This window comes from Ranitomeya variabilis, chromosome 5 (assembly GCF_051348905.1).
Source record: "Ranitomeya variabilis isolate aRanVar5 chromosome 5, aRanVar5.hap1, whole genome shotgun sequence".
Lineage (NCBI taxonomy): Eukaryota > Metazoa > Chordata > Amphibia > Anura > Dendrobatidae > Ranitomeya > Ranitomeya variabilis.
In genome coordinates this window covers 332,029,796-332,057,789 of record NC_135236.1, presented here as the reverse complement: position 1 = coordinate 332,057,789, position 27,994 = coordinate 332,029,796, and the positions used below count along the sequence as shown (strand labels likewise).

Here is a 27,994-nt window from a genome sequence, read left to right as displayed (position 1 = left end):
AAAACAGTAATGCTGCAACATAGTCCATATTGTGCGGGCAGCACCCCGCTCTGGAGCAGCACAGGTTCATTCTGCACTCGATGAGCCCCAAAGCCTCTGGAGACTCCTCTCTCCAAGCTAGCAAAACACAGACTGCTTGTAGGGCTCGGTTATTTAAACCTATGTTTTCCCATCATGTGATTGATCACAGGATCATGACCTCACGCAGGTCTTGGCAGGTCTGTCAGGGAAGATAAAGTGGACCTTCTCCCACCCGCTCTATGAAGGTCCACATAAAGCCAGCCCTTTTATGCAACTTAACCCTCACCATACATAGTGTGCTGGAGAAAAATGCTCTGGTTTCATATCACTGACGCCATTAAGCGAAGTGACACATATCTCCCTTCTACCACCCTGCCAGTGACTCTGCCAGTGACTCTGTCACAATACCCACTTGGACATTGCCTCAGCTGCACACGAAACGCACTTTGGGGTGCTGGGCACTGTGATTCAAACCACTATAATGGCACATGGTCTGTATTCCTCAGTTATGTCTGGTTGATATTCTGCTGCCTCACAGGGGATCTTGATACTGCCCAATGCAGATCATTTATGTCTAGCAGCACAACCTTTCTTGCTCTTTATTTTCATTCCATTGCCTTGTAATCATTCTAATATGGCTGTGTACTATTCTATTATGTCTTCTGTATACTGACTTATAACATATTTATACATGCTAGTCATGATTTGTCTGAACCACGTTGCCCCAACTGTTCTTAAGGGTTTTTTTAGGGCCTTGTTTGTACTGTATATTCTCTCACTGTGTGATTGTTTGTAATAAAGATTATTGTATAAATTATCTCTACTTCTATATATATATATATATATATATATATATATATATATATATATATATATATAATTGCCTATAGGGTACTTCCGTCTGTTTCTAACTTCCGTCTGTCTGTCGCAGAAATCCCGGGTCGCTGATAATGTTAAAGATAATAATAATAAAAATAAAAAAAAATCATTATATTCTCACCTCCTGGCGCCTTTCACGCATCTCGCGACGCTCCGGTCCCAAGAATGCATTTTGGCAATGACTGGAGATGATGTAGCGGTCTCGCAAGACCGCTACATCATCACGTGTTATTGCCGCAATGCATTCTTGGGACCGGAGCGTCGCGAGATGCGTGAAAGGCGTAAAGGCCTGGCCTGGATCCGGGGGCCGCAGGAAGGTGAGTATATAACTATTTTTTATTTTAATTATTTTTGAAACAGGGATATGGTGCCCACATTGCTATATACTACGTGGGCTGTGTTATATACTGCGTGGGCTGTGTTATATACTGCGTGGCCTGTGTTATATACTGCTTGGGCTGTGTTATATACTGCGTGGCCTGTGTTATATACTGCGTGGCCTGTGTTATAGACTACGTCGCTGTGCTATACACTACGTTGGCTGTGCTATATACTACGTGGCTGTGCAATATACTGCATGGCTGAGCAATATACTACGTGGCTGGGCTATATACTACGTGGGCTTTGTTATATACTCCATGGGCTGTGTTATATACTACGTGGGCTGTGTTATATACTATGTGGGCTGTGTTACATACTACGTGGGCTGTATTATATACTGCGTGGGCTGTGTTATATACTACGTGGGCTGTGCTATATACTACTATACATATTCTAGAATACCCGATGCGTTAGAATTGGGCCACCATCTAGTTTGATATATTCTTAGTGGCGGTATTGGTCTGAACTTTGATTCTTATAGTGGTTACCCCCACATGATACTGTTATTTTTTATGTATTATGGGACTACAAATCCTTTTCATTGCATTAGAAGCAAGAACCCTATAAACAGAAAATCCCTTTAACTCTAGCCTGCAGGTTGGGCTTTATATGGGAACACCCTACATTTCTAATTGATATATGGCTCTCATCTTCTTCCCACTCTTATATGCTGCACAGGTAGAGCAACATCCTCGTCGTGTATGAAGCATGCGTGTGATGAGTCTGAGTGTTATATCCAGGCTATATCCAGCCTTGGATTTAGCTGTTTCCTAACCACTTGTGGAGTCTGGTTGATCTGAAGAAGCATGGACTTTTCCAGCAGTACAATGATTCTGCATAAGCCTCCATTTTTGGCAGCATATTAATTATAAATGAAAATGCTGGTCAGTTGTCATTTTTTTGTTAATTATACTTTGATAGCGATAACTTTTATGTAGATCAGGGTTGATTGACTATTAAAAATAGTTCTGTCAAATTGTGAACAAATTGTAACGGTAATTTCTACATATCAATGAAGCCTAACAGATTTCTTTTGAGGTGTTGAAGATATCTGCTATAATGTAAGCCACATAAACTAAATGTAATACTTGCGTGTTCCCATTCCTGTGCCGGACGTCTCCTCTGTCCTACGACACCCCTTTATTCACTGATTCCACTCATGCTGGGCAGTGCACTGATCAATAGACCCTCAGACCATGGGGAGCACTCATTTTTTTGCTGAGCCGACCATGTCAGGGCTGGTTTTTGTATTGTTAAACCATCCTGGTGCTATGTATCTGCCCTTGCTTTGTTCCTCATTTATTTTGCTGATAAAACAATGACAATGGATGCCCATCTGGATTTGACTCTACTACGTAAATTCCCACTGCCTGACATCACTGCCAGTTCATCTTCACTTTTACTTGGCTGTCTCTTTACTGCAAGATTGATTTTGTCTATGTTCTCTGGTTGTGACCAGGCTTGTTCATGTTTTTCCCTCAACTCACTCTACAGGCCAACAGCTACTCTATGGACACAACCCAAGAGCCCCTGCAGAGGGCATATCCCCTGTACAGGGTGAAAGAGTGAATATCATTGAGCCGATACCTGCTAAGCGGAGTAGATAGCTCATTGTCTGTAGATGCTTATTTAAGTTGACAGATTCCTAACAGAACTATTTCATAGCTGTACTGTGTAAGGATCATATTTTATCCGGTATTATGACTTAAACTTCTCCCGCTCACGTGTTTATTTTGATATTTTACAAGATTAACATTCAGCCCTAAAATGGTAAAGTCCTAAGTGAAGTGCATATCATGCATTCCAGTATGGGAAGTGAAAACCTCTGACTGCCTCACCACGAGGAATTGTAGGAAGGAAAACTAGAATATGTGCAGTTTCATTATTATCATGAAAGAAAGACTCGAAAAGTAATGTTGTATTTCCCATTTATTCTGTGCTGCTAGAACATTCTTAGGCCGTATTTACAATATACAGACAGTATAATAAAATATATTCTCTTTAGAACCATCTAACAACAAGCACGTTCTTCATAAATACAGAGTATAAGTACCTGCAGCCAATAAATATAATGTCCCTCATCCGACATTACGGACTCAATCAGTCACTTCTGTTCGTCATTGCAAACTCAGGTATAACAGGACAGGAGTCTGGATGAAGGTAATAGCGAAGATTCTTTTTTCTAATTTCAAGAGGTTGTCTGCATTATCTTTTTTGAACAGATGTGTTAGGACGTGAAAATTAGAGATGAGTGGATCGCTTTGTACAACCCTGATTCATGGTTTAGTTCAGTGCTCTTTGGCCGTGGACAGGAGCTACGAGAATTTCTTGACCTTCTGGCATATCATCACCACACAGCGCACAGATGACATCACACCAGACCAGCGAATCGAACACCTCACCAATGAACTCAGAATTTCAGGAAATGTATTCCACATCTACTGTCCACGGACAAAGAGCACTGATCTGGAGCATGGACCGGGGTTGTGCGAAGCGATCCACTCATTTCCAATAATAATACATAAGCTTTAGAAGGTTCTCCTCCTACGCTTGTTATTGCAGCACTCCTATTCCGAAAATGATGACTGATGGAGGAGCATGTGCCCAGCCTAGTCCATCAGCCTCCTCCAATTGTAAAACCGCTTTCCTATGTACAGTGTACAGTTTGTTGCTTCTTCTTTTGTCTCGTCTATAGGAAACATAAATCAGCCATTGCTGATTTGTGACCCTGACGTTGAGTATTTCTGGTCATCGATTTGCTTACATTGTTACCAGGGTCTCAGTGATCATAGTTGCATTGCAGTAGGAGATCCGTCAGATCTAGGACATGTGGGCCACAGTGTTTCCAATGAGATTTATTTCCATGTAATCATTTAGCTTACCAATATAACGCAGCTTAGAAACTGTAGATTGTGCTCAGACGACGCCATATTTACAGATAGATGACACATGAGAGTTAGCTACTTGTATGCACTATCACAATGCTGGTGTCACATTTATTATACAGTTATATAGGAGTAAGCAGTCAGTAGTCTAATAATGCCACACTACTTATTAGGGCTGTGGCAGTGGATTGTCACCTGCTAGTTATCGCCAGCACCGTCCTTTAATTGTGCACAGTTTCCTGCATTTAAGGTGGGTGTCAGGAAGGGATTAAGGTGCGAAGGCATGTATTACACAAAGGTCCAATTTGTAGACATCACAGCGTGAACATGTGTACGAAAGAGCCTCAGTATCCCCTTATATCATATGGTTACAGTAGCCCCTTCCCTAGGAAGCCCTGGTAGCACTTAGTACATAACCATTTTATTACTTTCTCAGTTTTCAAGATCTTTGAAAATAGTAGAAAAGAAAATTCCTAGAAATATGATTACATTTACCGTATGCTTTAGCAGTGTCTCACATACCATGTTGGCTTTTATGTTGAAAAGTCTTTTGGCCTGATCATCATCCTAGCAGTCTTAAAAGCTTGCCTGAAACTGTTTAAGTTCTCCTCAGAAACACCTTGCCATGTACCCCAGAAAATCCCATTCCGCACTCCCTTGTATTCTTTCTCATAGTATTTCCCATTAAGATTTGCAGACATGCATGCATCAAACCACCATCCAGAGCTATAGTAAGCCCCACAGTTTCCAGACGGATACCTGTCATTGTCCTTGTCTGGAGTAGTAAAAAATTTTTGGTCATGGTTGTACTGTTTACTGAAGTGGAGCGCATCACCAGCCGTTCCACTATAGCCATTGACCGACAATTTATACTTAAGATATTCATTGGCCACATAGAACTGGTCATAAACGGCATATTCTTTCATCCCCTTAAAATCCTCAAGTTCAATTCTGAGTATCATGTTACTGCTTTTAGATAAGAGATGAAGCCTATCATTTCCCAACCAAAACTCTCCACTCTGGTTGCCAAAACCATTTTTGTATTCATCCCATGTCCTATTGAAGCTTATGCGGCCATCTTCACGCCTCTGCACCACCGTCCAACCTCCACCCATGGATTCCATATCGCAGAAGACTTCAAATGTCTTATTCCTTGGATCTGGCATGACTTGGTAAATGCCATTTAGTCTTTTGCCCAACTTGTAGTAGTCTGAACAGTCTTTGAAGAAAATCTGTATGTCTAGAAATGAAATGGATAAAAAGGAAACATTAGGCAGTTGTATGAAAACCACTATTAGTTATGATAGACGATACTGTGAAAATAGATAGGAGAACTGGATCTCCTATATTATTCTCCTTTTTGCCTGTGTACTGTTTTTAAAATCAAATAATTTTTATTTAAAAACTTCAAATACAGATTTTCCATCTTTCAAATAGCATGAATGACATAATAATTCCATAGTATAAATTATAGACAAAGTAAATCAACTTCAATACCTTAATCCACCCTAAGCCCAAATCCCAACATTCCAGAGAGGAGGAACGTTTTCATTTTCAGAGCAGTTCTAGAATACCGGAGTCTAAAATTCGTAGAAGGTAGGAGAACAAGGAAAAATGAAGACTATTCTATCTCTCATTAGAAGATTGGAGTATCCAGCCAAGGACTCTGTATCTTTTCAAATTTGCTAACAAAGTTACGTTTATGATAGATTCCTCTTTCCAACCAGATTATATTTATCGTTCGTTGTAGTTGTCCCATAGATGGAGGTTGTGCGTCTGACAAATGAAGTGCAAGAGGTTTACGTGATTGAAATAAGATTTGAGAGATACCTATGAATAGGGGAAAGTCGGTATCCACTCCATCTTCAAACAATCCCAATATATATACAGGTGTTTCTCACAAAATTAGAATATCATCAAAAAATTTATATATTTCAGTTCTTCAATACAAAAAGTGAAACTCATATTGTATAGAGTCATTACAGAGTGATCTATAACACAGGTCAACAAAAAAATTTTTTTTTTCTGGTGTCCAAAATATTTTAATGAATTTGGGGTATTTTTGGGGTGCTGATTCTGAATATGCTATCAGTTTTGCCAGATTGGCTCAAGTTTTTGAGATTTTTGGTATCTTATTTATAGCACTTGTTGGTAAATGCGACGCATCATCTCATTAATTTCTTTGGATTAGTACTTGAACTGAGCAGTTCTCAATATAGTTTTGTGTTAATTAGTGTTCTAAAAGTTTGTTCATAGCTTGATTTTTGCACTAACTTTATGTTGTTGTCTGTTTTCCAGTGAAAAGCATGAACTCATCAAGAAGAAGTTGTCTTAACGATCCAGACTCATTCTGTTACATTTGTGGTGAATACACACTGCCAAAACATAGAAGAAACATAACAGACTTCGTAAAAAAAGTGTATTTTGCCTATTTTGGGGTTATGCTTGGGGACCAAGACAAGTTTTGGGCACCACACATAGTGTGCAAAGCATGTATCGAATTATTACGAAAATGGAGCAAAGGACAAAGAAAAAGCTTCAAATTTGGTGTTCCAATGGTGTGGAGAGAGCCAAAAAATCATCATGATGACTGTTATTTCTGTGCAGTGCAAGTGCAAGGATTCAATAAGCATAAGAAACGAAAATGGGAGTAACATGGAATCTGCAAGAAGGCCTGTCCCTCATTGTGAAGATGTGCCTGTACCTGTGTTTACCATAAATAACAGTCATCATGATGATTTTTTGGCTCTCTCCACACCATTGGAACACCAAATTTGAAGCTTTTTCTTTGTCCTTTGCTCCATTTTCGTAATAATTCGATACATGCTTTGCACACTATGTGTGGTGCCCAAAACTTGTCTTGGTCCCCATGCATAACCCCAAAATAGGCAAAATACACTTTTTTTTACGAAGTCTGTCATGTTTCTTCTATGCTTTGGCAGTGTGTATTCACCACAAATGTAACAGAATGAGTCTGGATCGTTAAGACAACTTCTTCTTGATGAGTTCATGCTTTTCACTGGAAAACAGACAACAACATAAAGTTAGTGCAAAAATCAAGCTATGAACAAACTTTTAGAACACTAACACAAAACTATATTGCGAACTGCTCAGTTCAAGTACTAATCCAAAGAAATTAATGAGATGATGCGTCGCATTTACCAACAAGTGCTATAAATAAGATACCAAAAATCTCAAAAACTTGAGCCAATCTGGCAAAACTGATGACATATTCAGAATCAGCACCCCCAAAATACCCTAAATTCGATGAAATATCTTTGGCACCAAAAATGCTGTTGACCAGTGTAATTTTTCAAGCTGGTGTTACAAAGTATTCTAATTTACTGAGATAATGACTTTTGGGTTTTCATTGGCTGTAAGCCATAATCATCAACATTAACAGAAATAAACTCTTGAAATAGTAAATTAGAATTTTTTATAACACCAGCTTGAAAAATGATAGATCACTCTGTTTGTAATGGCTCTATATAATATGAGTTTCACTTTTTGTATTGAAGACACCGTAGCAATCATGAAGGGGCAAGTTACTTCACTATATTCTGCATTGGCTTCAAAGGGAACTGTACATTCAATACTCTTTTCATAACTCAATTGTAGGTGCGAATATAAAAACCTTGCAATGTATCTTATCAGAAAATTCTATTTCATTCTCCACGAGACACTTTTTCCCCCTCATCCTGCCCCTTGAACCTTTACTCTAAAAAATAAAACTCAACTCTGCCTTGCTCAAGATGAAATGTTCTGCAAGTACAGCGAAGTGTCAGATTACACATCCTTTTATGCTCTATGGAGAGGAGGATTGAGATTCGGAGTGAGAAAACAGGCAGGGGAAGTCACGAGTCTTGTGGAGCTTTCTAACAAGTTTTTTTGCCTCACCTCAGAGCTGCATTCACATTTACACAGCTGAGTACTGCTGTTTAATATCCTCCATACTGCTTCTTGTTTCTGTGTGTTAATTAAGGAATGAATAGCAGGAATAATTCTCATTATGCTGTGTATAGGGAAGATCATAGCAGCTAGTCTCCACCCACTAGTCAATTGCAAATTAGACATAGAAAACTGGTGAAAATGCAAAACACAATTCTGAAATTATTGCCAATCATGTAGGATATATAGAGCAACACATTTTTAACCCCTTCCTGACATTGACAGTTTCCTTTTTGCTCCCCTTTTTCCAAGGGCCATAACTTTTTTATTTTCCTGTCCACATAGACGTGTGAGGACTTGGTTTTGTAGGATGACTTGTACTTTTGAATGACACTATTCATTTTAACACATAGTGTACTGGAGGACAGGAAAAAAAATCCAATTGTGACACTGTGAAAAAAACGCAATTCGGACATTGTGTTTTGGGAATTATTTTTACAACGTACGCTGTGTGGTAAAAATTATCTGACAATATGATTCTCCGCACCAATACAATTAAGACACTACCAAGCATACAGTTTTGTAATTATTTTAGTGGTGAAAAAAAATCTAAATTTTTTAAAAATAATTGTTTGATTATGTCTCAATTTACGAGACCCATAACTAGAGATGGGCGGACGCATGGATGTTTGGATCCCTCGAGTTTGGTCGACTAGTTAAAGAAATGTTCAGGTTCGGGTACAAGAACAGTACCCGAACCTGGACCCCATTCACTTGAATGGGGGGCCTGAACATCCAGTGTTTGCCGCACTGTCATGTGCAAGACAGTGCAGCAAACACTGCCTCTGATTGCGTGGTAAAATCATTACTGCCAGTCAGAGAGCCGTGATTCCCACGCTGTCAAATGACATTGTGAGTGCACATCTTTGATCGGAGGTATAAAGTTTACCTCCGGTCACTGGTGTCGGCTGATGGGACTACTGCTCCCATCAGCCGACGCCTCCTGCCGCTAATAATAGTGAGAGCAGGAGCGGCTGATGGGAGTATTCATCAGCCGGTGCCTGCACTATAAATAAAGCATTTAAAAAGAAAAAATTGCGTGGTTTCCCTGTATTTTATATATTTATCAAGAATAGCAGGGGTCCCCATGCTGTTTTTTAAAATTATTTAAATAATAAAACAAAATGGCATGGGGTCCCATGCCTATTTTTGACAATGAGCCTTTCTAAAGCAGACAGCTGGGGGCTGGTATTCTCAGGCTGGTAAGTGGCCATGGATATTGCCCCCTCCAGTCTTTAAATAGCAGCCCGCAGCCGCCCAGAAAAGGCAAATCTATTAGATTAGATGTAACAATTCTGATGCTTTGCCCGGCTCTTAATAATTTTCAACCTGGAGGGTGCTAAGATGCAACCGTCCAGGCTGAGAACCACAGGTGAATGAGCTGCTGCTAGTGCAGCATTAGTGACTAACAGTGACATCATCGAGGTTACCGCAGGTCACTGAGGCTGTGTTCCTAGCCGGGCCCCAGAACTGCAGTGACTTCTGTGAGATCAACACTGGCACAGTGAGAAAACGTCTCACAGTGCAGAGGCGAGTTCACCACAGCTCAAATTCATGGCATTGGAATTCTCACTATGCTAGTGGTGATCTCATCGAAGGGAGGTCACTGTAGTTCAGAGTCCTGGCTGGGAATGCAAGCTCACTGACCTGCAGTAATGATGACGTCACCGCTATTCACTGATGTTGCTCTCACAGCATCTCATTCGCCAGTGGTTCTCAGCCTGGGTGGTCGCATCTTAGCACCGTCCAGGTTGAAAACTATTAATCCCCAGACATGGATTTCGGCCTGGGACAGAACATCGGACAGGTGAGGGATATTGTTGTTTTTTATTTTTGTTTTATTACAGGAGATTTGGGATTCAATGGAATGGGTGTTAGTCGAGTATAACTGTGTTTTGTCATTTTTAAATAAAAAAACGGAAAACTGTGTTTTGTTTTTATTTCAGATAAAAGACTTTATTCTTGCTGTGTGTTTATGTACAATATAACTATAGGATTAGTAATGGATAGGTGTCTTATAGATGCCTCTCCATTACTAAGCCATGGGCTTGATGTCACCGGACAATACAAAGGTGACATCAACCCCACAAATATGAACCCCACTTGCCACCGCTACAAGTTTGGTCGACCAGTTAAAAAAATGTTCAGGTTCGGGTACAAGAACAGTACCCGAACCTGGACCCCATTCACTTGAATGGGGGGCCTGAACATCCAGTGTTTGCCGCACTGTCATGTGCGAGACAGTGCAGCAAACACTGCCTCTGATTGTGTGGAAAAATCATTACTGCCAGTCAGAGAGCCGTGATTCCCACGCTGTCAAATGACATTGTGAGTGCACATCTTTGATCGGAGGTATAAAGTTTACCTCCGGTCACTGGTGTCGGCTGATGGGACTACTGCTCCCATCAGCCGACGCCTCCTGCCGCTAATAATAGTGAGAGCAGGAGCGGCTGATGGGAGTATTCATCAGCCGGTGCCTGCACTATAAATAAAGCATTTAAAAAGAAAAAATGGCGTGGGTTTCCCTGTATTTTTGATAACCAGCCAGGCAAAACTCACAGCCGGGGACTGCAACCATCAGCTGTCAGGCTGGTTATCAAGAATAGCAGGGGTTTCCATGCTGTTTTTTTAAATTATTATTACTGCAGGTCAGTGAGCTTGCATTCCCAGCCGGGACTCTGAACTACAGTGACCTCCCTTCGATGAGATCGCCACTAGCATAGTGAGAATTCCACTGCCATGAATTTGAGCTGTGGTGAACTCGCCTCTGCACTGTGAGACGTTTTCTCACTGTGCCAGTGTTGATCTCACAGAAGTCACTGCAGTTCTGGGGCCCGGCTAGGAACACAGCCTCAGTGACCTGCGGTAACCTCGATGATGTCACTGTTAGTCACTAATGCTGCGCTAGCAGCAGCTCATTCACCTGTGGTTCTCAGCCTGGACGGTTGCATCTTAGCACCCTCCAGGTTGAAAATTATTAAGAGCCGGGCAAAGCATCAGAATTGTTATACCTAATCTAATAGATTTGCCTTTTCTGGGCAGCTGCGGGCTGCTATTTAAAGACTGGAGGGGGCAATATCCATAGCTCCTGACCAGCATGAGAATACCAGCCCCAGCTGTCTGCTTTAGCAAGTGTCATGATCCAGACCGGGTTTTGAGTCCTGTTTTCCATTTTTCACGGACTGGTCATGTCAAGAGTTAAGCTTTCTCAGCCTCTGTCTGGGTTCAGGTTGGCTGTTATGACCTGGTGGTTAAGGAGCAACACTGATATGACCTGGTGGTTAAAAGGAAACATGGGACAAGCTCTGAGGAGGTGGTAACTTTACTGACCGCAAACCCTACTCCTAACACCAACACTAGAAATAGCCGTGGGACGTTCCTAACTCTCCCTAGACGCCTCGTCACGGCCTAAGAACTAACTACCCCTAAAGATGGAAACAGAAAACTATCTTGCCTCAGAGAAATTCCCAAAAGGAAAGATAGCCCCCCCACATATATTGACTGTGAGTGGAGAGGGAAATGACATACACAGAAATGAAAACAGATTTTAGCAAAGGAGGCCAATTTCTAATCTAGATAGACAGAAATAGGAAAGGATACTGTGCGGTCAGTATTAAAAACTAAAAATCCACGCAGAGTTTACAAAAGTGATCTCCAAACCGACTCACGGTGTGGAGGGGCAAATCTGCTTCCCCAGAGCTTCCAGCTAGCCTGAATATATCATAATGACAAGCTGGACAAAAGGAAACATAACATGAGCTGAGCAATAAAGTCCTAAGCAAATGGACTAACAAGAACTAGCAAGAACTTATCTTTTGCTGAAATGGACAGGCCATGAGAAATATCCAAGGAGAAAGCTGACTCCAACCCTGAAACATTGACAGCTGGCATGAACTGAAGGCCAGAGCCAAGTTAAATAGCAAGGCTAAGCGAGACGATAAGTGAAGGCAGCTGCTACAGCAAAACTCAAGGAGCAGCAATACCACTGGAACCCACCAGAGGGAGCCCAAGGGCAGAATTCAGAAAAGTACCGTTCACAAGAACGGAATTCACAACAGTACCCCCCCTTGAGGAGGGGTCACCGAACCCTCACCAGAGCCCCCAGGCCAATCAGGACGAGCCAAGTGAAAAGCACGAACCAAATCGGCAGCATGGACATCGGAGGCAGCAACCCAAGAATTATCCTCCTGGCCATAACCCTTCCACTTGACCAGATACTGAAGCTTCCGCCTCGAAAAACGAGAATCCAAAATCTTCTCCACCACATATTCCAACTCCCCCTCAACCAACACCGGAGCAGAAGGATCAACGGAGGGAACCATAGGCGCCACATATCTCCGCAACAAAGATCTATGGAACACATTATGAATGGAAAAAAAAGCTGGAAGGGCCAAACGAAAAGACACCGGATTGATAATTTCAGAAATCTTATAAGGACCAATGAAGCGAGGCTTGAACTTAGGGGAAGAAACCTTCATAGGAACATGACGAGAAGACAACCAGACCAAATCCCCAACACGAAGCCGAGGACCAACACACCGACGACGGTTAGCAAAACGTTGAGCCTTTTCCTGAGACAACGTTAAATTGTCCACCACATGAGTCCAAATCTGCTGCAACCTGTCCACCACAGAATCCACATCAGGACAGTCAGAAGGCTCAACCTGCCCTGAAGAAAAACGAGGATGAAAACCAAAGTTACAAAAGAAAGGCGAAACCAAGGTAGCCGAACTAGCCCGATTATTAAGGGCAAACTTGGCCAACGGCAAGAAGGTCACCCAATCATCCTGATCAGCAGACACAAAGCATCTCAAATAGGTTTCCAAAGTCTGATTGGTTCGCTCCGTTTGGCCGTTTGTCTGAGGATGAAATGCTGAAGAAAAAGACAAATCAATGCCCATTCTAGCACAAAAGGACCGCCAAAACCTAGAAACAAACTGGGAACCTCTGTCAGACACAATATTCTCCGGAATGCCATGCAAACGAACCACATGCTGAAAAAATAATGGAACCAAATCAGAGGAGGAAGGGAACTTAGGCAAAGGCACCAAATGGACCATCTTAGAAAACCGGTCACAAACCACCCAGATGACAGACATCTTCTGAGAAACAGGAAGATCAGAAATAAAATCCATGGAAATATGCGTCCAGGGCCTCTCAGGTATAAACAAGGGCAAAAGCAACCCACTGGGACGGGAACAGCAAGGCTTGGCCCGAGCACAAGTTCCACAGGACTGCACAAAAGAATGCACATCCCTTGACAAGGAAGGCCACCAAAAGGACCTAGCAACCAAATCTCTGGTACCAAAAATCCCAGGATGACCAGCCAACACTGAGCAATGAACCTCAGAAATTACCCTGCTAGTCCATCTATCTGGAACAAACAGTTTCCCCACTGGACAGCGGTCAGGTTTATCCGCCTGAAACTCCCGAAGCACCCGCCGCAAATCAGGGGAGATGGCAGAAAGAATCACCCCCTCCTTGAGAATACCAGCCGGCTCAAGGACTCCCGGAGAATCAGGCAAAAAACTCCTAGAAAGGGCATCAGCCTTCACATTCTTAGATCCCGGAAGATACGAGACCACAAAATCAAAACGGGAGAAAAACAGAGACCATCGAGCCTGTCTAGGATTCAACCGCTTGGCAGACTCGAGGTAAATCAAATTCTTATGATCAGTCAAGACCACAACGCGATGCTTGGCACCCTCAAGCCAATGTCGCCACTCCTCAAATGCCCACTTCATAGCCAACAATTCCCGATTGCCGACATCATAATTACGCTCGGCAGGCGAAAACTTTCTAGAGAAGAAAGCACATGGTTTCATCAAAGAGCCATCAGAACTTCTCTGAGACAAAACAGTCCCTGCCCCAATCTCAGAAGCGTCAACCTCAACCTGAAAAGGGAGAGAAACATCTGGCTGACGCAACACAGGGGCAGAAGTAAAATGACGTTTAAGCTCCTGAAAGGCCTCAACAGCCGCAGAGGACCAATTCACCACATCAGCACCTTTCTTCGTCAAATCGGTCAGAGGCTTAACCACACTGGAAAAATTAGCAATGAAGCGGCGATAAAAATTAGCAAAGCCCAAAAATTTCTGAAGGCTCTTCACAGACGTGGGTTGAGTCCAATTATGAATGGCCTGGACCTTAACAGGGTCCATTTCAATAGCAGAGGGAGAAAAAATGAAACCCAAAAAAGAAACCTTCTGAACTCCAAAGAGGCACTTAGACCCCTTCACAAACAGCGCATTAGCACGAAGGACCTGAAAAACCATCCTGACCTGCTTCACATGAGACTCCCAGTCATCGGAAAAAAACAAAATATCATCCAAATATACAATCATGAATTTATCCAGATAATTCCGGAAGATATGATGCATAAAGGACTGAAACACAGATGGAGCATTAGAGAGCCCGAACGGCATCACAAGGTATTCAAAATGGCCTTCGGGCGTATTAAATGCTGTTTTCCATTCATCACCCTGTTTAATGCGACCAAGATTATACGCCCCTCGAAGGTCAATCTTGGTAAACCAACTAGCCCCCTTAATCCGAGCAAACAAATCAGAAAGCAAAGGTAAAGGGTACTGGAATTTGACCGTGATCTTATTGAGAAGGCGATAATCTATACAGGGTCTCAGGGAGCCATCCTTCTTGGCAACAAAAAAGAACCCCGCTCCCAACGGTGACGAAGACGGGCGAATATGCCCCTTCTCAAAAGATTCCTTTACATAACTCCGCATAGCGGCATGCTCTGGCACAGACAGATTGAAAAGTCGGCCCTTAGGGAACTTACAGCCAGGAATCAAATTAATAGCACAATCACAGTCCCTATGAGGAGGTAGGGAACTGGATTTGGGCTCATCAAATATATCCTGAAAATCCGACAAAAACTCAGGAATTTCAGAAGAAGGGGAAGAAGAAATCGACATTAAAGGAACATCACTATGTATCCCTTGACAACCCCAACTAGTCACAGACATAGATTTCCAATCCAGCACTGGATTATGTACCTGTAACCATGGAAAACCCAGCACAACAACATCTTGCAAATTATGCAACACCAAAAAGCGAATATTTTCCTGATATGCTGGAGCCATGTACATGGTCAACTGTGTCCAGTACTGAGGTTTATTCCTGGCCAATGGTGTGGCATCAATCCCCCTTAAGGGAATAGGGCTCTGCAAAGGCTCCAAGGAAAAACCACAGCGTTTGGCAAATTCTAAGTCCATTAAGTTCAGGGCAGCTCCTGAATCCACAAATGCCATAACAGAAAAGGACGACAATGAGCAAATCAGAGTGATAGACAAGAGAAATGTAGGCTGCACAGTACTAATGGTAACAGACCTAGCGACCCTCTCAGTATGCTTCGGACAGTCAGAAATAGCATGAGTAGAGTCACCACAGTAAAAACACAGCCCATTCTGACGTCTGAATTTCTGCCGTTCTGCTCTAGTGAAAATCCTATCACATTGTATAGGCTCAGGACTCTGCTCAGAGGACACTGCCATATGGTGCACCACCTTGCGCTCACGCAAGCGTCGATCAATCTGAATGGTCAAAGACATTGATTCGTTCAAACCAGCAGGCGTGGGGAACCCCACCATAACATCTTTAAGGGCTTCAGAAAGACCCTTTCTGAAAATCGCTGCCAGGGCATACTCATTCCATTTTGTGAGCACAGACCACTTTCTAAATTTCTGGCAATATACTTCTGCTGCTTCCTGACCCTGACACAGAGCCAGCAAGGTCTTTTCTGCCTGGTCCACAGAATTAGGTTCGTCATACAGCAATCCGAGCGCCTGAAAAAATGTGTCTACATTGAGTAATGCAGGATTTCCTGGCTCAAGAGAGAATGCCCAGTCCTGCGGGTCACCACGCAGCAGAGAAATGACAATCTTCACCTGCTGAATGGGGTCACCAGAGGAACGGGGTCTCAGAGCAAAAAACAATCTGCAATTATTTTTAAAGTTCAAAAATTTAGATCTATTCCCGGCAAACAAATCAGGAATAGGAATTCTAGGCTCTAAAACCGGAGTCTGGACAACATAATCTTGGATACTCTGTACCCTTGCCGCGAGTTGATCCACCCGCAAGGACAGACCCTGAACCTCCATGTCAGCACCAGAATCCTGAACCACCCAAAGATTAAGGGGAAAAAAAAGACAAAACAAACTGCAAAGGAAAAAAAAAAAATGACTCAGAACTTTCTTTTCCCTCTTTTGAGATGCATTCAACACATTGCGGGCCAGCTGTACTGTTATGACCTGGTGGTTAAGGAGCAACACTGATATGACCTGGTGGTTAAAAGGAAACATGGGACAAGCTCTGAGGAGGTGGTAACTTTACTGACCGCAAACCCTACTCCTAACACCAACACTAGAAATAGCCGTGGGACGTTCCTAACTCTCCCTAGACGCCTCGTCACGGCCTAAGAACTAGCTACCCCTAAAGATGGAAACAGAAAACTATCTTGCCTCAGAGAAATTCCCAAAAGGAAAGATAGCCCCCCCCACATATATTGACTGTGAGTGGAGAGGGAAATGACATACACAGAAATGAAAACAGATTTTAGCAAAGGAGGCCAATTTCTAATCTAGATAGACAGAAATAGGAAAGGATACTGTGCGGTCAGTATTAAAAACTAAAAATCCACGCAGAGTTTACAAAAATGATCTCCACACCGACTCACGGTGTGGAGGGGCAAATCTGCTTCCCCAGAGCTTCCAGCTAGCCTGAATATATCATAATGACAAGCTGGACAAAAGGAAACATAACATGAGCTGAGCAATAAAGTCCTAAGCAAATGGACTAACAAGAACTAGCAAGAACTTATCTTTTGCTGAAATGGACAGGCCATGAGAAATATCCAAGGAGAAAGCTGACTCCAACCCTGAAACATTGACAGCTGGCATGAACTGAAGGCCAGAGCCAAGTTAAATAGCAAGGCTAGGCGAGACGATAAGTGAAGGCAGCTGCTACAGTAAAACTCAAGGAGCAGCAATACCACTCGAACCCACCAGAGGGAGCCCAAGGGCAGAATTCACAAAAGTACCGTCACAAGAACGGAATTCACAACAGTTGGCTATTTATCGCCGCTGTTTCCTGCAGGCGATGTCAGTTATAGTTTTTGCCTAGTGCTGCTGTAGCTGACTCTGATTGCTCCGATTTGTCCTGCTGCATTTGCTGTCTGAATCAGTGTCTCTGTTTTCCCCTATTCTCGTCTTGACTTCGTGTTTCCTTTTAGTGTGCTGACTCCCTGGTTTTGACTATGCTTGTATCCTGACCTGCTTCTGTCTTTTGGCTTATCCGGTCCTGACTGTTACTGACTCCCTGGCTTGTCTCTGACCATGAGTTTGCTTATTCCTTTGGTACTACACTACAGTTTAGGATTTGACCTGGCTTGTTTGACTATTCTGCTGCCACCTGTGGTAACCTCACTGCTGCTGCAGGTCAGCTCTGTTTACGTGAAGTCCTGGTTCCAATCTACAGCCATCTAGTGGAGTCTGCACCTACCTGCATTGCAGCAGTGTGACATTATAACTGACCAGAAACAGACATTTTTTTTCTTTGCTCTGCTTTCTATGGATCCGCTCCATACCTTGGCGGATCAAATGACTAGTTTGACACAAATGATGCAGAATCTGTCTGTGGAACATAGGGCCTTGGCCACGTCTCATAACCACCTGCAAAGAGAGTTTTCTGACACTGTTGATGTCTCATTGCACTCTCCTGAACCTACGGTCAGACTCCCAGATACCTTCTCCGGGAAAAGGAGAAGTTCCGTACGTTTAAGGAGAGTCTCAAGCTATTGTTTTCTCTTAGACCCCGATCTTCTGGAGATGAGAGTCAGCGAGTCGGGATAATCATTTCCTTACTTCGGGAGGGATCTCAATTGTGGGCTCTCTCTTTACCTACTTCTGCCCCTCAACGTATGTCTGTGGATAGGTTCTTTGAGGCCCTAGGACTTATTTTTGACGAGCCTGACTGGGTCAGAGTGACAGAGGACACAATCATGAGTCTCTTTCACGGTAAGCTCTTGGCTGAATGGTTCCGAGTTCCGTCTATAGTCCACTGAGGTGTCCTGGGATGACTCAGCACTGAGATGTCAGTTCAGGAGAGGACTGTTGGATCACCTGAAGGATGCTCTTGCTCTCCATCCACCACCTAGCTCATTGGAGGAGGCTATGACTCAGGCTATCCGTATGGATCGGAGGCTGCGGGAGAGAGGTGTTACACAGCAAGAGGTTCCGTTGCTCCCTGCTAATCCTCTTGTTTTGCCACCGTCTGCACCTATGGAGGTAGGGGCCACCAACCTCAAGGAGAGGGAGAGGAGATGGCGACGTGAAAGAAAGCTGTGTTTTTACTGCAGAGATCCTGGACATTGGAAAAAGGACTGTTCCTCCTGCCCACCGACTAACCAGCGGCTGAGTCTGGGTGATTGTCGTGGAGGTCACACAGACTCTCAGGTACCTTTTTCCTCATTCTGTAAAGTATTGTTGGAAGTGGAACTTAGTTGTGGGAGTGGCTTCACGACCACTTCTGCTTTTGTGGACTGCGGGTCATCCATGAACTTTATTGACTCTGACTTGGTGACCAAGTGTAAGTTAGGAACAGCTAGGCTGGAGACTCCTATTCATATTGTTGCCATTGACAAAACACCGCTGGCTAAGAATGTCATTAAATTTGTCTCGGAGGAGTTTCTCCTTTTAGTGGGTTCCTTGCACCAGGAACGTATTTCATGTTTTGTTCTGGACAATCTGCCTGCGGCACTGGGGTTGGGGTTCACTTGGTTACAGTTACATAACCCTGTGATAGATTGGGAATCTCGGGACATTGTAAAATGGGGTCCTAATTGTGTCAAAAATTGCCTAAGTGTACTTGTGTAATCCATTAATCTGGAAGGTATTCCGGAGTACCTGAAGGATTTTGAGGATGTTTTTTTCCAAAAAAAGGAGGCCGAGATCTTACCACCACACTTCCCTTTTGACTGTACTATTAATCTGGTTCCGGGTGCTAAATTGCCCAAGGCCCGTTTGTACAACCTCTCTGGCCTGGAGCAAACCGCTATGAAGGAGTATATTTCTGAAAGCCTACGTAAAGGCCACATCTGTCCCTCCGTCTCTCCTGTGGCGGCTGGATTATTTTTTGTAAAAAAGAAAGATGGTGGTTTGCACCCGTGCCTCGATTTTTGGGAATTAAATAAGATCACAGTGAGAAATCCCCTCTCGCTCATCCCTGATTTGTACAATCAGTAGTTGGGGACCATATGGTTTTCTAAATTGGACCTCAAGGGAGCATATAATCTAATCTGTGTTCGGGAGGAGAATGAGTGGAAAACAGCATTTCTCACTTCTGAAGGGTTATTTGAGAATTTGGTTATGCCCTTTGGTCTCACTAATGCGCCAGCTGTTTTTCAGAATTTTATCAACCATGTATTTTCTGAATTTTATTGGGTGCTTTATGGTGGTATATGTAGATGATATCCTTGTGTTTTCATCTAACAAACAAGTTCACATAGATCATCTACGTGCAGTTCTCCAGAGATTATGGGAGAACTCACTCTTGCGAAACCTGAAAAATGCACATTTTTGTCCAAGAATTGTCCTTTCTGGGGTTCTTTCTGTCTGACAAGGGGTTTTGCATGGACCCTGGGAAGGTACGGGCCATTGTGGATTGGGTGCAACTCAGAGACTTCAACGTTTTCTGGGGTTTGCAAACTATTATAGGAAATTCATTAAGGGGTTTTTACGAGTGGTCAAGCCCCTCACTGATCTGACTCGTAAGGGGGCTGATCTCAGCTGGTCAGCTCCGGCTGTAGAGGCGTTTGCTTTATTAAAGGAATGCTTTATACCTGCCCCTGTTTTGGTCCAGCCTGATCTGTCTGAACCATTCATCGTTGAGTTGGACATGTTGGAGGTGGTGGTGGGGGCGATGTTATCCCAAGGACCCGCCACTTTGATTAACCTGAGGCCCTATGCCTTCTCCTTGAAAAAATTCTCTCCTGCTGAGAGAAATTACGATGTTGGGAATCGGGAGCTTTTAACTATCAAGTTGGCCTTTGAAGAATGGAGGCACTTTTTGGAGGGGGCTGTTCATCGGATCACTGTGATTACGGACCACAAGAATCTGTCTTATATTGAGTCAGCCAAACGTTTGACTCCCTGAAAGGCGAGGTGGTCACTTTTTTTTCACGCTTTAATTTTTCTATCACTTTTCGGCCTGGTTCCAATAATGTCAAGGTGGATGCCTTATCTCGCAGCTTGGATCCAATATCACTTCCTGAACCTCCTTCCTCCATTCTTCAGCACGTGGTGGTCGTGGCAGCAGTGTCCTCAGAATTGGAGTGGGAGATTCGTGAGGCTCAGTCTCTTGCTTCTCTGTCTTTGCCTGACAAGCTCTTTGTCCCACGTCAGTACCGGTGAGGGTGCTCCAGGAGTTCCACGATTCTGCTCTTAGTGGGCATCCTGGAATCTCTGCCACTAATAGAGCTATTGCTATGCTGTTTTGGTGGCCCTCTATGGCTTCTGATGTTGCCCTGTTCGTTTCTTCCTGTGAATCTTGTGCCCATGCTAAAATCTGTCATAACCAGCCAGCCGGGGAATTGATGCCATTGCCAATTCTGGATAGACCTTGGACTCATTTTTCCATGGACTTTATCACTGATCTCCCTCCTTTCAATGGCAAAACTGTGGTCTGGGTGGTGGTGGATAGATTCAGTAAACAGGCGCTTTTTGTACCTTTGGCGGGATTGCCTAATGCTGAAATACTTTGTAGGTTGTTTGTTGAGCAAGTGGTGCGATTGCATGGTGTGCCTTTGAATGTGGTTTCAGATGATTTATTTAAATAAGTAAAAAAAAAACAGCGTGGGGACCCCTCTATTCTTGATAATCAGCCTTGCTATTGCTGACAGCTGAGGGTTGCAGTTTTTTTTAATTATTTATTTACAGCACAGGCATCGGCTGATGAATACTCCCATCAGCCGCTCCTTTTCTCACTGTTATTAGCGACAGCAGGCGTCGGCTGATGGAAACAGTAGTCCCATCCGTTGACACCAGTGACTGGAGGTAAACTTTATACATCCAATCACGGCTGCGTACTCGCGCTCTCATTTGACAGCATGGGAACCGGGGCAGTCTGACCAGTGGTAATGATTTTACCGCCGATCAGTAGCAGTGTTTGCCGAGCTCTCGTGTGGGGAGCTGAACCTGAACAGTAACACAGACTTCCTGGTGAAGTCCGTATTCGGTGTTCGGTCTGGACGCCGAACTTTACTGTTCGGGTTCGCCCATCTCTACCCCTAACGTGTTCATTGTTTGGGCAATAGAGCTGTGTGAGATCTTGTTTTCTGAGAGACCATTTTGAGATAGATATGCCACATTTTGATTGCTTCTTACTGCATTTTTTTTTTGTGGCGATGTGGTAACCAAATAAAAATAATGAAATTTTGGTATTTCTATTTTTTTTCTGTTTACAGTGAATACAGATCAGGTTAACTAATTTTATATTTTGATAGTTCTAACTTTTCTGGATGCGATTATACCACATGTCTACTTTTTTTACAGCTTTATTAAAAATGTGGTGGAAAAGTGGGGTGAAATGTACTTTTGTTTGTCTTTTTCCCTACTTTATAAAACATTTTTACTGTATTTATTAGTCTCATGATGGGACTGCAACCTGCAATCGTCTGATTGCTTTTGCCGTATACAGCAATGTCGTAGTATTTCTGTATCGAGCAAAAATCACACTCTCCTTTGAAGCGCAGCTATAGGCTGGGTCTCAATGCATCTTTGTGATGGCAAGCACAGAAGTCTTCAGCAGAACCGCGGCTGCCATAGCAACCCATTGGCTATCTGTGATCATATCACAAGTCTTCCAATGGGCGTATAGATTGATGTGCCCCAATGCCAGCATTTTGTTAAGAGATTGACAGTTAATAGTCAGGGGCGGTGCTCCGCTTCACCTGTTGTTATTAGAGTCAGATCCTGGCTGTGACACACAGCCATTATCTGGCAGCTATAACAGGCACAGCCCCCGAGCCCGCTCCATACACCCACTGCTATGTATGGCAGATGTTGGTAAGAGGTTATTAAGGGCAATGAAAACACCCTGTTGTCAGTTTACTTATACATTTCTAGAAAGAATGCTAGACATGCATGTCTTGAGACAGGAATGAGAGCTGACAGATCTTTTTCAAGAGATAATTTTCACACAACTTGGTTTTAGAGGAATACAATTTAAAGCACAGCCAATTCTAGCCATTTTTTTTGTAATTCAAATTGGCCTAGCAGCCAAGGAAAATATAAGCCCTTTTTATTTTACTGCACCCCACTAATTTCTAGAACATTCTTTCCATGACTCTTAACCTCTGTAGATTCTCGTGACCCATGTGGTTACGTCACCTAGAGAATTAGATTTTATTTTTCCCCGTCGTAGAGACTATTAATTGCAGGAGAGCTTTCCAAAATACACTGATGTCAGCATTTGTTATTATTGGGAGACTGACACTTCAGATATCTTCTCTTATTTGGATCTCACATTTAACGTGAACAATTTCAAAAAAGGTTTTCTGGTAGACAAAGTAGACATTAGCTAGGAAAGAAGATCACTAAGCCCAAGACTTGGCTTGCCACGAAGGAAGGGTGGATAATGTCACAGCACATTGGTTTCCTCTTTTATGTATTGGTTAATTTCCCGGACATTTAATTTTCCAGATGTTCCTAGGAGATAAAGTATTATAGATGCAGCTATCCATCTTTGGTTAAGTGGCTAAAGGAAGTGACAGAAGTGAACTGAACCTTATGTCCCATACATATAAACATTAATATGTCATCCTGATCTCCTTTAGGAAACACTGGGATAACATGGGAAGTATAGCGTGTACTTACTGTGTGTGAACACGCACTAGTGAGGTGACCTCACATAGAAATGTTATTCCGTATCATGTTTTCGTTGATTTATATTATTTTACTGGTATGAATGTACTTCTCACTGCAGACTATAGCCCCTTCATTAAGTCAGGCGTTTTATACACCAGTATTAATGAATCGGCCTTGCTGGAATAAGAGTCACTGAATTCATTAAGAGGCGCACAAAACCTAATGAATTTGGGTTATCTTAATAGTGGCACCTCGCCAGACTCCAAGGACTGGAGTAACATTTCTGTCATATGAAACGTCGACACTATTGACAAATTTGACATGAAGCATAGCCATGTCCTCTCCCGTCCTGGCTCCTCACCAGCTTCACCCATTTTAGCTAACCTGCTTGAAAACGTCAAAAGTTGTAACATTTTTTGCCCCTGTACGTTGCACAAAAATTTGTGACTTTTCAAAGTTTTCTAGCGAAAGAACTTTGCTGAATAGACCCGTAGATGTTTTCTGTTCCAGAAGGCCGGTGAAGTTAATTTTTTGGCAAAATGCTATGTCCCCTTTATCATCATTAGTTTATTCTAGGTTTAACCATGCAGCCATGTAACATTGTAGGCTGTGCTTCATGGGATATACAATGTTTAAACATCAGTTATATTACTATATAATCTACTTACAGGTCATTCAGAATATTAAAAGCTATCACCTTTCCTAAGAATAGGTGATACCTTGCTGATCGGTGAAGGTCTGCCTCTGGGAGAACTGTCAGTCACTTAATGGACCGCCCACTGAACACAAAATCCCAGAAAGAGCCAAGGGATAAATGAATAAAACACAGGTTATACGGATTTTTTTTTTGTACAATTATATATATCAGTCTCCTCAGCTCTATCAGCTCAATAATTTCCTGACTGCATTTTCATGGTGACAGGTTCTCTTTAAAGGGAACTAGTCATAAGGTTTTTATGCCCCAAACTAATGCCATCTATATAAAGGCTCTGTAATGCTGAATACATCCATACTTTTTTCTTAGAAATCTGACTTTGTGTTTTAGAGAAATTTGTTGTTGAATTGTGATGCAATGAGCCACAAGTGCAGTAGTTGGGCATTGCATTTGCAACTCTGCTGCCTTTTTCCCACTCTGGGAAGAAAATTTCCTAAAATGTAAGACTATACTTCTAAAATAAAGGTATTCATGTAGCCAGCATTACAGTGCCTTTTCACAGATGGCATTGGTTTGGAGTATAAAAACCTGATGACAAGTTCCTTTAGGGTATGTGTCCACGTTCAGGATTACATCTGGATTAGCTGCGGAGTGAACGCTGCGTACAGCCACAGCGTTCAACCCGCAGCGTCCAGATGTTACAGCATAGTGGAGGGGATTTTATGAAACCCCGTCTCCACTATGCATGCGAACACGCACCCGGCGGCCCTGCGTTTCCGGACATGCGGTGCGTCTTTTTAGAATGCAGCATGTCTGTTTACCTTGCGGCGACGCTGCGCCCCCCCAAGGTAAATCACAGGGCCCTATGTATGGGGTGCAGAGATTCCGGATGTGTGCAATGAACATTTCAGGAATCACCGCGCGTACAGAAGGGGTGGCGCTTTGGGCGGAGCGAGTTTTCCGCTCCGTCCAAAGCGCCGTGATTACGGACCGTGGGCACATACCCTTAAACTAATTTTATTTACAATGTTCATTGGGGTTTCTGGTATCTAAAAATTGATTGCCTATGCTCAGGCTAGACCATCATTGCTTCATTGGTGTTGATCTGACAGCTGAGACCTTGCTAATCAGTGGAATCGTGGACCTTCAGCTCTCTCGTGCTTTCTTTGGTTACACTGGAACAATGGGCTGCTCATTTGGTTCTTGAGCCTGCTACTACAGCCTGTCCCTTTAATTATGTACATCGGCATGGCTTCCAGACCCTATCTGATCATGCGTTGATGGGCTATAGGTCCCTGGGAACACAGTTAAAGTGCATTAGAATGGAAGATTAACTTTAACTCGAATGGTTATGGTTAGGTTATAGCCAGTAACGCCCCTTTGACAGCTTTAAAACTGCAGCACATATGACGATATACATTTCTGCATTGTATGATATTCCACATTTGTTTCTATTCTCACCGATCTATCTGCCTCTAAATGTGAAGATCACTTTAGCTTTAACGAGCCCCTAGGAAGTTGTTTTGAACTCAGCAAGCTCTGCTCTCACTTACTAAAATCAGATGCCAAATCTATCTGGTGGAAAACATTTTTGTCCAAAACTAGCAGATCCCAACTCGTACATGCACCTGTTTCTCTGTTGTTGTTTTTTAAATTCATCTAGTTTTCAAGTTTAGTTTTATCACATCATTAAAGTCACCTCTTAGTTCCCAGATATTTCCAAATAAAGGTTTCTTTTTAGGAGAACAACAGGTTACAAACTAGAAGAGACTTGTAGAGACAGAACGTATCAGGAACGGAGCCCTTGGAACAGAAATGTTTTCTTAAACTAAAGTAGTCCTTATTATTGGCTTTTGTAAATCTGAAGTTTCCCGTTGTTTGTTCCTTCGGTGCCAGGAGTAAACGTTCTTTAAAAACACCGATGCCAAGCCATGTATCTGAAATGTGTTTTTACTTTCTTGTTTTGTATTCTGGTATTCGTCTACAATTATTACTAGAGTCTTGTTTAGGCATGTGCAGTATCTTAGTGTGTGTAAGGATTAGAATGTAGGAAAAGTTCATCACTTCATGTGGAAAAGAATGCAAATATCACTTTGGCTTATTTGCCTAATTATATCATCTGCCAAAAACATCTGCTAGTGCAGTTGGCTTGTTTCTATTGTTTTTGGGGAGAAAACTATACATATTAAACACCAGTATAGTAGAAAACCTTATAGTAACACTGATACACAAGAGAGAATAATAAAAAGAAGACTTACCTCTGATTCCTTCCTTGGCTTGGCAGTTGTCGGAACACTTGTTCACATTGTCGAATGTGAATGACAGGTTTGCCATCTTCCTGTCAATGTAATCGTCCACATTGTTCATGCTCATCTTCTCCATCTGATCCTGCAGGTTGGTAATCTGAGATCGTGCATTCTTCAGACTTATGGACATTTTCTTCATCTTAGACTGCAGATCTTGCATTTCATTCACCTGCCCTCCTCCATCGGGGACCTCTGTGTTCTCCTTCTCTGTGGTCTCATCTGCTTGCAGTTTGCAGTCTTGACATGATTTCTTAAGGTTATTAACCATTTCTTTAAGGCTCTGTACTTCCTTCAGTGTTTTTTCAAGAAGCTGCCACTGCTTAGGTAACTGAATTGTCATAGGAGGCAAAGTTATCTGGTAGGGGCAGTTCCCGTCTTCATCACATTTACCCCCATTCTTCATTTTTATAGGACAGGCATTGCCAGGGTTTCCTCCTGGAACATTCTCTTGTTCTGCACCGGCCTGCCATGCTGACAAGGCTGCGAAGGTTATCAGACACAATAGAGACTTCATAACTGCGAAGAATGGAGCAAGAGCCTCAGCTCAGTTTATATAGGACCCGTGTCTGTGCTGCAACAAGGAGCATTCACTGTTCTCAGAAATGGGTGGGAGCTCTTACAAAATATTGTCAGATAGACGCAAACGAGAACTTCCTGACAACGTGATAGAGGGAAAAAAAATTTTTTTTTTCTATTTTGGACAGCAGCTGAGAATAGATTGCCGAGCAGCAGTAAAGTAAAAGTGAAATGATAAAAGTGGAATAAGAATTGTGAAATGTTACTTTCACATTTGGTTCTATTTCTTTACAATAGATATATTAGGGTGGTATTAGGAAGACACAAATAATAACACCTACACAAATCCAACACAAGACCGATAATGTAATATTATAATATAATCTTTAAATTAAACAAAGTGGACAAGACACATACATTAAAACCGTATATGACAAAACAGACAAGATAAAATAAATGAAGGTGGAGGAATACAGTGCAAAAATTATAATGTAAATGTATAGTATAGTAAAGAGTGACCGAGACTAAATAATTAATCATATTGAAGATCCCATAGACATTGTGAAGGAACAAAAAGTGCTTGGTTCTTGATATCCCTATCTATAAATATAGTAGTCAAAGAAAGTGCAGAGTGCAAAAACATGAATGTATAAATACAACAACAAAGTGCCAGTGCACAATAAAAACATGCGGCTCTTCAAGGGGTACTTCGGGGAGGTAAACAAATGTACTGTCTCTGCCCTCATAAACTATAAAGATGAGGTGCCCAGGGCAGTTCTATTATCTTTAGTACACCTGTAATTCAGTGTGACAGCAGCTGCTCCTTACTGCTACCCCCTCCTATCTGGTACAATGTGTCACACAGGACCACTTGTGGCCTGAGGACCAATTGTAGCCTGTGAGAAAGATTCTGTGAAATGCAAAACATCTGGTTACAGATATGCTAGCCTGTGGCTGGTGGCTGCTGAAAGGAGTAGATAAGGTGGTGAAGTGTCCATGCATATGGAGAGGTGGCCATGCATGAGTAAGGCTATTTATATTGTAATTTATTGAATTTATTCATCTGACAGCATGGGAGCCGCAACTCTCTGAAAGGCCAGAGGTTCACCCATCTATAGCTGGGAGTCCTAGAAGTGGAATCTGTACATAATATACGGTACATTTATAAAATATAGTTTTGACATGCCATAGATAAATGTCTCAGAAAGTAATGGCCTTTTTTAAGAAAAATTCTTGAGGCCCTTGGGATTTTTTTTTTATCTGAGAGTGTGACCACTAGATCAGAAAAGATTATCCACCCCTGGTCTAGCATAAATGGCACAATAAATTTGGGGCCATTTTACATGCTTCTAAACATGCTTATTAGATATTAGTATTTTTCATGTTTGTTATGACATGTCAATTCTATATTCCTTCTAACGGAACACTTCAACTTTTTTTAAATTATTATTTATTTGTCATAAATAATACTAGGCAAAGATTGTGGCCTATTCATTTTGAATGTATGGGTTATCAGTTACTGTT

The 27,994-nt window shown here is 42.4% G+C and overlaps 2 protein-coding genes across 3 annotated transcripts in view; one reads left to right on the top strand and one right to left on the bottom strand.

Moving 5' to 3' along the window:
• Nucleotides 1-27,994, top strand: part of CCDC146 (coiled-coil domain containing 146) — a 185,902-nt gene that overhangs the window by 50,566 nt on the left and 107,342 nt on the right. The window lies entirely within an intron of this gene.
• FGL2 (fibrinogen like 2) lies at nucleotides 3,194-26,588 on the bottom strand. Its single transcript, XM_077264719.1, has 2 exons — nucleotides 25,907-26,588; nucleotides 3,194-5,406 (listed from the first exon to the last, which is right to left on the bottom strand). Exons 1-2 carry the CDS (start codon nucleotides 26,466-26,468, stop codon nucleotides 4,700-4,702), a joined length of 1,269 nt encoding a protein of 422 aa, XP_077120834.1. The 5' UTR covers nucleotides 26,469-26,588; the 3' UTR covers nucleotides 3,194-4,699.